The sequence below is a fragment of the Triticum aestivum genome, chromosome 6A (genome assembly GCF_018294505.1).
Source record: "Triticum aestivum cultivar Chinese Spring chromosome 6A, IWGSC CS RefSeq v2.1, whole genome shotgun sequence".
NCBI lineage: Eukaryota > Viridiplantae > Streptophyta > Magnoliopsida > Poales > Poaceae > Triticum > Triticum aestivum.
This window is the reverse complement of record NC_057809.1, coordinates 385,470,996-385,484,291: the sequence shown is the minus strand read 5'-3', so window position 1 is coordinate 385,484,291 and position 13,296 is coordinate 385,470,996. Positions and strand designations below refer to the sequence as shown.

The window sequence follows — 13,296 nt, the reverse complement described above, 5'->3', positions numbered from 1 at the left end:
CTAGCATGAGGAGAGCATGATGTGTGGCTTTGGCAACGAGGGCCTCGTTCTCCGCAACGGCGGCTGTTGTTGTGCGACGACGGACGACTTTTTTCTCCGCCTCTTTGGCCCTCCGACCAGCCCTCTTCACCATCTCCCTGGTCGTCTCCTCCGGCATGCACACCTTCTTGAGCTTCTTCTTTGGGGGATCAAAGCAGGTGGCACACCATCAACCGTGGTGGCCGAAAAGGCGGTGGTAGCGAGATTTAGCTCGTCGGCCATGGCGAGCTGGCAAGAAGGCAACAGGATTTTGGGTAAAGGGGGAAATGCGGTGAATGCACCTCCGACAAACAGGCAGAGGAGGACAAGGACAGGCACCACATGTGTCCACGCCGTGTCACAAACCCAGCCCAAATTTTGGCCAGAAATGGGTTGCTGGCGGAGAGAAAACATCTGTTTGCATCAACAGACTAGGCCGTGTTTTCTCTTCGTTTCGATCCAAACCGTGTTTTCTGTTCATTTCGACCCAAACTGACACGCACGGACAAAATTGGTCAGTGAGTTGAAGTTGGCCTGGCCTTAGAAGAAAAAAACAATGACTGGCTGACGTAGACAACAGAATGGATACACTGCATCAGCAGAAAAGTAGATCCGGCGGCCTAGGCATGATGCAGAACAGAGCAAAACAAACAAATCATGTTCACGGATATCTTCAAAATTTTAAGAAAAAATCTCATCACAAATGGCGCCTAATTAGTTTCAGATAAGCAATGTACTAATGTCATAAACAAAAAAAAGAGAAATAGTGAACTTTCATGAAGTGGGAAGAGATGCTACAAGCTTATGTAAGCAGGTGGGGCAGAGATGCCCATGGCGGCAGGGAATATCCTCTTGATGAAGAAAGTCTATGTGTACATGCATGCACTTGTTCAAACTTCTGACACCACAAACTTAAAAATATACGGAAGGATGTGTTTTAGGCTTCAGCATGTTATGCAAGTTCAACGCCCATCTTGAAACTGCATATCAGTTTCTTCACCACAAACCATGAGTTGACTAGCAAGCTACTGCTGTTTCTCAGATGCGGCAGCCGTGCTTGAAGTTGACGATGATTCTGCTTGAGCAGAAGCCCTTATAACTGCTTCGTTCTGAAAGCAAAAACATTGCCGCGTTAGTAGTTTGGTATTCATTACAGAATATGACCTAGAAAGATACAAACTCTACAAATCCAACAAGTGAGAATTACACATGCAACCGTGAGACACTTCCGGCAGTTATTGACTTACACCCGGTCAACTAGTAAAGATTTTAGACTGTACACTCACAAGATTTTTCAACAAAAGAACATGTGGATGATCACCATCGTGTTAGTCAAAACCAATGGAATAAATTGTACAGCTTGGCGGGGAGTAAGTCATGTCGATCAGCAACATGGAACATAAGTCATAACATCACAGTAAGGATAATTTTGGATTACTGTAATAGATGTCTAAATGTCCAGAATCAAAAGAATCATAGCTTCATTGGAATTTACAGGGCCAGGTTTCACAGAGAAGGGGACAAGCATACAGTAAGTCATGTCGATCAGCAACATGGAACATAAGTCATCTTGATTGATTCTGGTGGGGAATACGTCAGTAAGGATAGTAGTTTTGGATTACTGTAATAGATGTCTAAATATCCAGAATTAAAAGAATCACAGCTTGAATGGAATTTACAGGGCCAGGTTTCACAGAGAAGGGGACAAGCATAGAGCGAACAACGGATAATAATATGTTTTTTGAGTAACTATTAAAAAGATGTTAAACCATACAGATGGCTACTTGAGGTTCTAAACTCAATAGTCAGCAATTTTCGTCTCAAACTTCATAGTCGATGCATGATGATAGACTCAGCCTACTATTATGTGTTGCAAGCCGCCTGGATTCAGTTTATCACTTCCTTTTGCACTTGGCTCAAGTACAGGAAACCGCATTTGGAGTGATAAACCTTAGGTTCCGATAAGGGCAATGATCCATGGTAATACACATGAGAGGTTTTCAGAGACACCTTCACCCAATGGTAATACCCTGAAAATTTTGAATAAAAAGAAGAGAAGGCACGCGCTTGACTTCTTAGCTCGTCTCGATGATCAGAAACTGGTTGCATTCGTCAAACTGAACAGCCAAAATGTAGTGTGAGTTTGTTCAAATTCGAATATAATCTGGGGTGATCAGGATTAAATACAGTAAAACTAATATTGTGTGTGTGTGCGGGCGAGGAGGGGGGGCACCAAGTTCAAAGGAAAAATGTATTTGCATCACATCACATCACATCACTAAGGCAGTCCCAATCAATTTGCAAGGAGGAGAGGGGGGAATATAATCATGTTTTGCCTGCGCAACCAGCATAGAGGAGAGGAAGAGAAAAGTAATTAAAGGATTCCGCCAAAACATTGTCAAGCTCATGCCAAATTTGCTACACACTACGAGGGTAAATTCCTCATGCTCCCTAGCGCACTGGATGAGCTATTGACAGACCAATTTTATGCAATTTTGGTTGATTCGATCGTAGATCAGAAATATAAATTCAAAATACGGGATTAACTGGCACGTAATTCAAGTTGGTCTAAAATAAGGAAGTTGTGAAGTTAGTCGATACAGTTTAAACAGTACAATTTTGGTCCATTCCAACAAGCCATACAATCCAACAAGCCATACGAAAAATGATGTTGCTGATTTAGTATTTCTCATTGCCACAATTCTCTATTTAGCATGAGTCCATAACGATGGGGACAACAAAATTATACCCATAACAAGTAAATTGTAGAACTTCCTTACATAGCTGTTGAGACATCAATTGCTATGTTTAGGTAAGAGAAATTCCAATGTAAATATAAACTTGCAAATGAGAGGTTATACAAGCTGAATATTTGAGAAATATAAGTTGCAACTTGACATATTTATCATGAGGCATCGGGGAGCAGTTAGTTCTCATATTGTGTCTTTTGGTGTTTCTGAAGCATGATTTGCCCTACAAGTTCAGCGGTCCTGGTAAAGGTATATCTTTTGTTAATTGTCAACATTAAGGCGAGTGGATGTTGAATCAATGTATATACGTAAGCACCAAAACAGAACAGCAACATGCTTAAGAAACAATATGAAAGTAACCTTCGATTCGCCTCAGGACAAACTAAATTTCCAACAGATCTCTCAAATATTCAACTCCAGTAACCACTATTTCATATCTTTTATTTTATGTATCCAAACATGACAAATGATACATGCACAAATATTTAAAGAAATTTCTGCTTCACACTGTTGAAAGCTATTGACAAATATTTAGAGAAATTACTGCTTCATACTGTTGAAAAGAATCCAACTTTGCAGGTAGCTAATGATTCCTACTCTGAGTTGACTGAAAGTCCATGATCACTTTTTTCCTCTAATTGTTGTCTACGATTAATTTTCTTCCTGCTTTCAACTCCTAGCTTCTAAACGCTTCACGACTCTATTGTTTTGGCAAGGAGAATGCCTAATCTTTTACCTTCTTCTACACGGCCTCATGTTGCATGTTGTGTAGGTGTGTGCAGGTGATAGAGATGTGGACAGTTCATTGATGCAAGCCCACATTAGGGCGTCGGAGATCTGCCTCCACCCCACCCCTCTCCCCCTCCTTTATATATACATTTAAAAAATCCCACATTGAGTAGGAGACAAACCCTAACTTAAACCAATTGTTCACATTCACCGTAGCCAAGACTCATGGGAGTTCCAAACGGAACAAACATTACTCCCCTTCGGTTGATTTGACAACATGAACACAACCAGTCTCCTATCATCCATACAAGCTTCCACGTAGAAGTATAACTTTAGGGGCTGTTCCACAAAAAAAAAGAATTTTGTAGGAATTTCATATGATTGGATTCCTATTAGAACAGAACTTTACCTGTGAAGCCCTTATCGAGGGATTTCATCGGGTCCTAACAACGGTGCAGGAGCTCGTACATGGATTTGTAGTCATAGGAACATCACGTCAGGTCACCAGAGGATCTACAACACAAGTCGAGAGGGGGACACTATATACCCAACTTTGCGCCCCCCCCCCCCCCCCGGTCACGCGTAAGAGCCCTACTCCTGCATTCCTCATTGTCATTATATATTCATGGGAAGTACACAATCTATTACAGAGTTGGGAGAACTTGATGAGATCCAAGTACCGATTTGGGTACTAAGTGTGCAATCACTAGGGTTTGATGGCTCCAGATTATGTAGTACTTCCTGTGGGGTCCACACATCAACTTTGCAAAATTCCTGTGTTTTCCGTTTCTTCAAATCCACAAGATAGAAAACTCAATCCCTATGTTTTTCCTACTCCTATATTTCGGGATTCCTTCGTTCCAAACGGCACCTAGGTTTCTCCTTACTATTTTGTATAGTTCATTGCTCTAAATTTCAAGGTAATATAAAAATCATGTAGATATAGTGTTTTACCTATTTGGATAAAATTAATCCTGGTGGCAAACACAAGGAATGGGCAATCCACACTTGCATGTGCTTTGCCCAACAAGTTCCACCGTGCCAAGCCCTAACCCACAGCCAAGTCTAGAATCCCCAAACATAAAATTAATAGTCTGTACCCAGAATCATCCTCTTGCTGAAGTGATATTTGTGCTCCCCCATTCTGTTTCATAGCTTATTCTTCACACAGATCATTGAAGAAAAGAACTCGCAAGTGACAACAACACTTGCAGTTAGGACGCGCCTCGTCTGCTGTGAAGAAGGCACGGCAGAACTGCCATGGAGCATAATCTGAGCCGTTCTTATCTCACCAAACTGATCCGACGAACAACAAAACAGCCCGTCCACGTACGCACGCAGGGAGCGCGCCAAATCTCTCCTTCCTTTCTTTCGTTGGCGCCAAAAAGCAGCCGTCTGCTCGTATTCTGGCGCCAAAAATCAGGTTCTCGGCTACGCGCAGAGAGACGTAGACGATCATCCACTGGCACGCCGCTGTGGCCGCCGGCAATCATTGCTGAAGACGGTGGGCCGTTGCTACAGACGGCGATCAACTCGGAAGACGGCGGGCTGCCGTGGCCGACGGCATCTGAACGCCGCTGCCTCCCTCCATAAACCCTCACGCTCTCTATATTCTTGAAGGTAAAACACAATCCACGATCTTGTTTGTCATCAACCACAGTCCACCTTCACCCTCATCTTCTTATCTTCTATATCACTCTGAAGTCTGTTTAATCGCTGCTGATTTTGTGCAATCCACCCAAGTGAGCTTCTGTAGCATGGAGAACCAGCAAATCAACAAGGAAAACCAGACCTCTGCTTCAATTGGGTAAGTGAGAAGCATTACAACAACAGCAACATAATCCTCTTTATGTTTTAGAAGAAACAATTGTGTGCAATCTCCTAACTATTGTCTAGTGTTGTCTATTTTACAGAAATAATGTACCAAGCTGGATAAAACAAATTGGCATGAAGTTTAGCAGTTTGGATGAGGCTTGGATTTTTGGGAGCATTATGGTGGCAGAGTTGGGTTTGGTGTTAGGAAAAGGTACTCAAATCCGAGCAAATTTGATGGAACAATTACTTCATGCAGATTTGTGTGTCATAAAGAGGGTCGTCGAGGAAAAGACAAAAGAGATAAGTATATTAAGCAACCTCGAGCAGAAATTAGGACTGGTTGCCAAGCTCGTATGGGTCTTACAATAGATCGGGAAAGTGGTAATTACGAAGCTTTTGATCTTGTTCTTGAACACAATCACATGTTGCAGTTGCAAGAAACATGCCACCTCATGCCCTCACAGCTAAAGATAACTGAAATTCAAGCATTTGAGATTGAAATTGCCGACGATTCGGGTATTGGACCAAAAGCTGCACATGAATCAGCTTGCCGACGAGTTGGCGGATCATCCATCCTTGGCTACATTCAACGGGATCACAAAAATTACTTGCGTACTAAGCGCCAAAGGGAACTAAAATATGGTGAAGCAGGAAGTATCTTGAAATATTTCCAGGATAACATCAGAGAAAACCCATCATTTCAATATGACATACAACATGATTGTGAAGAACAGATCACAAATATATTCTGGGCTGATGCAAGAATGATAATTGATTACGCTCATTTCGGTGACGTTGTAACTTTTGACACCACATTTGGAACAAACAAGGAGCATCGGCCGTTTGGCGTATTTGTTTGGTTCAACCATTTCAGAGAAACTGTTATTTTTTGGTGCTTGTCTTCTGTATGATGAAACATTTGAATCTTTTAGATGGCTTTTTGAAACTTTTCTGTCAATACACAATCAGAAGCAGCCCAAGACCATATATACCAATCAAGACATTGCAATGGGAAATGCAGTGGAGTGTATTTTCAGCAGCACGACATGGGCTATGCACTTTTCACATAATGCAAAATGCCGTTAACCATTTATCTTGTTGCAAGGACAAGGACAAAGAAAATGAAGAGGACAAGAAAAAGGAAGAATCAAATATTCTTGCAGACTTTAGTGCTTGCATGTTCGAGTACGAAGAGCTGGACAAATTTGAGGAAGCTTTTCACACCATGAGAACTAAAGTAGAGAAACAAACTTGGTTTGATAGCATTTATAAGGTAAAAGAGAAGCGGGCTGCATGTTATATGAAGGATGCATTCACCTTGAGAATGCGAAGTACACAACTAAGTGAAAGTTTGAACAATGACCTCAAGCACCATTTGAAATCAGATCTTGACGTGATCCGTTTTTTCAAGCATTTTGAAAGGGTTGTTCAAGGGAAATGAGACATTGAGTTGAGTTCCGAGTATGAGTCAAGGGAGCCAGTACCTAGGGTCAAAATGAGAACACCCATGCTGGTCCAAGCAAGCCAAGTTTACACTCCTATCATATTCGAATGTTTCCAAAAAGAATATGAGAGATCCATTGCAGCCTGCACTAAACAGTTGAATGTGGAGTATGAATTTGCAGCAACTATTAGTACTCCTTTTGAAGCGCCAACCTTTGAAGAGGAAAGCAAAGTCATTGCTAATCCATTGGAGCAAACAGCTTTTTGTAGTTGTGGACAATTTAAGAGAATAGGGATATTTTGTGCACATGCTCTCCAAATTCTTGATTTGATGAACATTAAGCTACTACCAGCGCATTATATTTTGAAGTGATGGACTCGAGAAGCACGGTCTGGAACTGTTCAAGATAGAGGTGGACGAAATGTTGTTGAGAATCCAATGTTGGCTGCTGTTCTTCGCTACAAATATCTCTCGCATGAATTCGTAAATTTGGCCACTCCAGCGTCTAGATCTGAAGAATGTTGTGTTTTACTTGATGAAGTGCTCGATAGTGTTGGTAAGGCTATTGCTGCCAAGCTGCAACTTGGAAATGAAAGTAACCCTGATAAGGGATGTGATCCACAAGTAATAGCAGAAAAATCAAATGAACATTTAGCAGCTGCACGCCTAAAGAAAAAATCTCCTCGGAAGAAAACAAAAAAGAGAAAACTAAGTTGGCTTGACAAATTCCACAAGGGGAAGAAGAAGAAAGAACAAGCTGAAGTTGTGAAAGCACAAGAGTTACCTAAGGTATGTTCTTTATTATATGCAACAAGAGACTTAAATGTTGAAGTTTTCTGAAACAAGAGACTTACTTAAATGTTGGGTTCCCAGCAACAAGAAAGTGGGAACACAAATACAAAAAATCAGAATAATAATTCCCGGGGTTCTGGGTTCCGAAGCTTCACCGATCTATTGACGGTATGTTCCATGTGCAAGTCTGTTGAGATGTCAAGTTTTGCTAAAGTCAATAATGCATTGGTGTTAAGATATCAAATGTTCTTTAAAATGCAGGTTTTTAGTATTGAAGACATTGATGCCGAATATATCTTTTGATCATGCAAAGATTTCAAGACGAAGTTTTAAGAAGTGTTTGGTGTGGCTCCAGGATTGGTGTGTTCAGAAATTTAGAAATCCTCTAAAACAAGCATTTGCATTTTGGCCTTTCGGGAAATGGCATAATAATCCGTCTGTGACTCTGTGAGTTGCATGCTCCGGTGCTAAATTTGTATTAACACTTTGACATTTCTTGATTAAAAGTTGTATCTCTGACTGTGTGTTGATTAAAGAATGAGATGAGCGTTTAGTAGCAGCCAAGGTGGCTTTGTTTTGTACCTCCTGGTTCTCTTTGTGTGTGTTTCAGGCTTGCTCATATTCTGAACTGTAGGCCGGCGATTTGCTTGTGGTCGTCAGTTTTGCTCCCTTCCGTTAAGAGTGACAAGACGGTGACAAGTCATCGTGCAGTGCTTAGTGCCGACGGCCGCCGCGTCGCCGGACGTTCAACTGTGCTCTGTTTTTCCTTTCTGCGTCAGGTCTGTTGCTCGGAAATACTCGCAGAGTAGAAGGGAAGAGAGACTTGGCGCGCTTCCTGTATGCGTACGTGGACGGGCTGTTTTGCTGTTCGTCCGATCAGTTTGGTGAGATAAGAACGGCTGAGATTATGCTCCACGGCAATTCTGCCGTGCCTTCTTCACGGCAGACGAGCCACGTCCTTGCAGTTCACGGGTCCTCTATGAGCATAACTAGCAAAAAGGCCCGTGCGTTGCAGCGGAAGGAAAAAATCCTCTCATATCTCTAACTGGGTCAGTTGGACAAATTGTGTGTGGACGGTTGGTAGGTTATGAGATCGAACCCTCCCATCGGCAATTTTATTTTTTTACCACCTCTCCAGACGTGGGCCACAGTGCGCCGCCGCCAGGTGGGCTTCCTCCGTTGGGCCAAAACAGGTGGCAAGTAATGAAACCAAATAGCATACGTGAAATTAATTGAAGCGGAACCAAAGGAAGCGGGACGAAACCAAGAATATCACCTCCCTTTAATAGTAGGTATAGATATAGATATAGATATAGATATGAAGCTCCGCAAAACTTTATTACTCACCTTAACCTTTCACCCCTCTACACATATGAGCAATGAAGTTTGCAAGTTCAAAGAGCGGAAACGTCAACTTTGTCTAAGAAATCCTTAGGCTGCAACAAACGATTTAGGTGAGCATAGTTGCCGAAAACGGGGAACTGTGCCACGTCCCCTGTACCGGGAACATCGACCCGGATCGAGGGTTGGGGTCGACAGAGGGAACGACGCGATTCGGTGACGGGAACGCGACCCCGGAAACGTAGGTTCGCAGCTTCGATTCAGCAATCCCAAATATTGGTTCTTGACCCAACTTGCCAAGGAACGGAAGGCCAACTGGATAGTCAAGACTTACCTGGAGCCCATTGCATGAGCCTTCTGCCGTCGACCAAAACGATGAGTGTCGGAGGCTGGCGTGGAGTGTGGACGTGTGGATGCGGTGCCCGGTGGTGCCGGCGGCTGGTGTTGACGTGCAGACTGTGGACGTGGTGCTCGATGGCCGTATGGCGCCGGCGACTGGTGTAGACCTGCGGATGCGGTGCCTGTGGACGTGCGGACGGGGTGCCGGGCTTTCCGCTGCCCATCCTCTTGATTAGAGTTTGGGATTTGGGAATCATACGTAGGGGCAGATTTTGTGGAGTAGATTACTTGCCGCTGTCAAAACATTCAGCGGAATATTTTCACACTTTCCCTCCCTCCGTGTCATCTCCCTAAAATGAAATGTGCTTTAATATATATTCTCTGCAAAATGGATAATTTGACGAGGGCCCCGTTCCTCGACCCGCCGTATCGTTCCGGGGTCATCGTTCCCAAACTAATTGGGTCGCGTTCCACCTATCGATCGGTTCCACCAGGCGATTCTCGACCCTTGTTCCCGTCCCTCGTTCCCGTCGTCCCGGGAACTTGGCAACTATGTAGGTGAGTAAGACCGACCACATCACACGAAACACAAATGAATCGGGGAGGCAAAGAGACCATCCCAGATTGTTGCAGTAAACAAACTCGCGCCGGGTACAAAAGATAACATCCGATGGAAAGGAGAGGAAAGATAAGGAGGGGGGTGGATGGGTCCTGATGTTACCTGCCAGAGGCGCTTTAGGCGTTTCTTGGCGTTGTTCTTGCGGGTGGTGGTGAGCTTGATCCGCTTCCACAACAGCCCCGGGGAGTCGTTCCGCTTCACCACCTCCAGCGCTCTTGTCGCCCAGAACGCGGCCGCGCCGCCGGACAGCCCACCGCCCGCCATTGGTGATTCTGCCCCTCGCTCGCTTCTTCTTTTCTTTTTTGATTTGTTTGATGAGGGTTTCTTCTTCTTGGTCGACCCTTCGGCGGCGGAGGAGGTTTAGGGCAGGGTTTATTTCGGGCCTCTAGCTTTAGATGGGCGTCATGGGCCACATGTGCTTTTTTTTTTGCGGGAATGGGCCACATGTGCTAGCTGGTAGTAACTAATCAGTTATTTCTTTATAGGAGGAAATGGGACTGATGCAAGAGTGTGTTTGTTTAGACCTGTATACTTACAAGAAGGTTGATTTCAGAATTCTTATGTTTATTGTAAGAAGCACATTCTCATGTATAGATATAGGAGGATATGTGTCAATTTCGGAATTTCTTATGTTTATTGTAAGAAGCACATTCTTAGATTTATGGTTCTAGATTATCAGTTATAAAGAAATTTACATCTTATAGTAAATGATATTTGTTCAGTACTTCAGTTGATAACCAGATTCAAGGAAAATTAGTACAAGTTTTCTTTTTCTTTTTTTTTGAGAGAAAAACTTTCAATCTATTCATTTTCAATCATGGTACTCCCTCTGTTCATTTTTATAAGTCGTTTCAGACAAGTGAAATTGTGTTGTTTTGCACACTGTCTGAAACATCTACAAAGTTTTATAAAAGTCTTTTATAAGTCGTTTCAGAGAAGTGAAATTATATTGTTTTGCACATTGTTTGAAACATCTATAAAGTCTTATAAAAGTGAACAGAGGAAGTAGTACAATGAACACTAGAAATAATAAAAATTACATCAAAATCCGTAGACCACCTAGCGACGACTACAAACACTGAAGCGAGCAGAAGGCGTGCCGCTGTCATCGCCCCTCCCTCGATGTCGGAGTTATTGGCCATGGGTAGCCTCATCTGCCCCCCATGGCCTTTCAAAACAACGGGGCCGACTGCGCCCCTCAAGCCTCAAAGATTGATCGTCGCCTTCTTGTGGCCGGCTGGTCCAAGTGGCAGGCTGCGGGAGGGGCCGGCTCCTAGCAGGCGGCCCTCAGAGGGGTCGGCTCCTAGCAGGCGGCCCCCAACGCCTTCAAAGTCTGAGCCACCGTGAATGCGATGAGACGAGGTGTGGTTACAGAAAAGTCTGCCACCCTCGAATCCAGGGCGGGTCGTGGCTACAGTGCGTCGTACCGGCTGGTGATCTCCCGCACGACGCGGCACTGTAGCCCTTTCCGCCCATGACATCACCCAAGACATAAGGGGCCCAACTCCCACGATAGGCTGTCGGTACGGCTCGCAGGCGGCGGGTCCTACCAACCTGTGGAAAACCAGAAGGCGGCAAGCTCAGCCAACCGGCTTGGGGGAGGTCGGCTTCCGGCAGGCGGCCCTCCCCCTCTTAAGAGTTTGTGCACCATCAGTCGGGAGAAATAGGGAATGGCCACAGTAAACGACCGCCGGGCAGCGGGACTGTAGTCACGCCTCCCCCGACGAAGCAAGCGTCATTAGAAGCACAGCTACAATGATGAGCCGCCGGTAAGGCCCGCAAGCGGCGGGCGTGGCCTGTCGGCCGAGTACAAGACAGTCGGCGGGGCCCACCAGTCGGCGGACCCTAGCTGCCAGCGGAGAAACCGACCACAAGAGACACTGACGGCCTGAACCTACACCCAGCCAGTTTACCATTGTACCCCTGGAGGCTAGGCCTATATAAATCCCTAAGGGCACCCATGCAAAGGGTTCAGACCCTTAGAGAAACACAGACACATAGAGAGGGAGTTAGGGCTAGCCTTGTTCTTCTTCCTCCTCTAGAGAAACAACTCAAGGAGCAATCTTGTAGCCACTCTTGTTGAATTAGTGATCATGCGAAGATCCCGCAGAGCAGGACTAGGGGTGTTATCTCCTAGGAGAGCCCTGAACCTGGATAAGATCCGCTAGTGTGCATGTCTTCGCCTCATCCCGTTTCCTGGCACCGGCAACGTCTTATTAGCCCATCCATGATAAGTCATCCTTTGGCATATGTCGCACGACACCCCCAACATTTGGCGCCCGCCGTGGGGCTAGGTGCACCGTCGTCCGGAGATCTGTTCTGGACGAGAACCCTCTTCCTCCCCAGCGAGCGTAGCCAGCCTGGCACGCCAGACGGTGTTTACACCAACGCGCTGCACGGCACGGAGGTCACATGTGCAGCGAGCTGCCTCGCCGACCTTGTTGGCGAGGTCCGCCTTTCCGACGAGCCTGTGTCCGACGTAGGCACCGATGGCCCCGAGAGCCGCCTCGTCAATCTCCTCGACCAGCTCCACATCACCAACGAGTCGGCCTTCGACTTGGAGTCAATTGGCTCCACCGACCCGATGCTTGTCGACTCCAACACGGCTTCCCTCGACGCTTTCCCCACCAACATGGTGGTCATCGATGATCCGCTCCCACGCACGGAGAGCGGCGGCAGCACCGTCACGGAGGTGCTTGTTATCAACCACAATGGGGGCTCCGGAGGAGCCGGCCAGGACCCATTGCAGGCGGCAATGCGGGATCTGTCCACGCCCATTGCTGCGGATGCGGATGCCGAGACGCTGGAAGCCTGCCACGTTTTGCTTGTGGAGAACGCCAAGAAATTGGCTACCATGAGACGCCTCTCCGAAGCCTTCCAGCGCAAAGTTGATCGCGCTGTCGGCGGCACGCCGACTGCTGCTGGGCCCAGCCGAGCTGGCACGGCAGGCAGCAAGGCGGAGCCGTCGCCAACATGTTTGGAGTAGATCGCCCGGTCTACGCGCCCATGGAGAACATATGCGCCGCCCAGGCGGCAGCAGATGAGCTGGACCACCTGGAGGGCGATGAGCGTCGCTATATGACGGAGCGCGTTTAGCAGCTTATTGATGCGGCTGCTGCCCAGCAAGAAGCCGGCTATCGCACTGAAGAGCTTCACCAGCGGGTTGAAAACCCACCCCCTCACCAAGAGCATGGTGCAACCTCCCGGACAAAGAGTCGGCTGCCAGTCACAGCCGGACTCGCGTCACCATCGAGCGCGACCAAGACGGCCGCCCTCGAGTAGTCGAACAACGGGACGATGATCCATTACCGCCGCCTCCTCGAAGGGAGAGGCGCACCCCCCCCCCCCCCCCCCCCCGTCGCCTGTTGATCATCCAACTCTTGGCGAACGGCTAGGCCGCCGAGAAGGAGTCGGCGAGAACGATGCATGCCACCAGATCGACCGGCTGG

At 46.2% G+C, this 13,296-nt stretch overlaps 1 protein-coding gene across 1 annotated transcript; it reads right to left on the bottom strand.

Annotated features, from left to right (window-relative positions):
* Positions 1-645: 645 nt before the first annotated feature.
* On the bottom strand, positions 646-10,261 carry LOC123127602 (uncharacterized). The gene is made up of 2 exons (XM_044547352.1): positions 9,950-10,261; positions 646-1,127 (listed from the first exon to the last, which is right to left on the bottom strand). Exons 1-2 carry the CDS (start codon positions 10,109-10,111, stop codon positions 1,044-1,046), a joined length of 246 nt encoding a protein of 81 aa, XP_044403287.1. The 5' UTR covers positions 10,112-10,261; the 3' UTR covers positions 646-1,043.
* Positions 10,262-13,296: the final 3,035 nt, after the last annotated feature.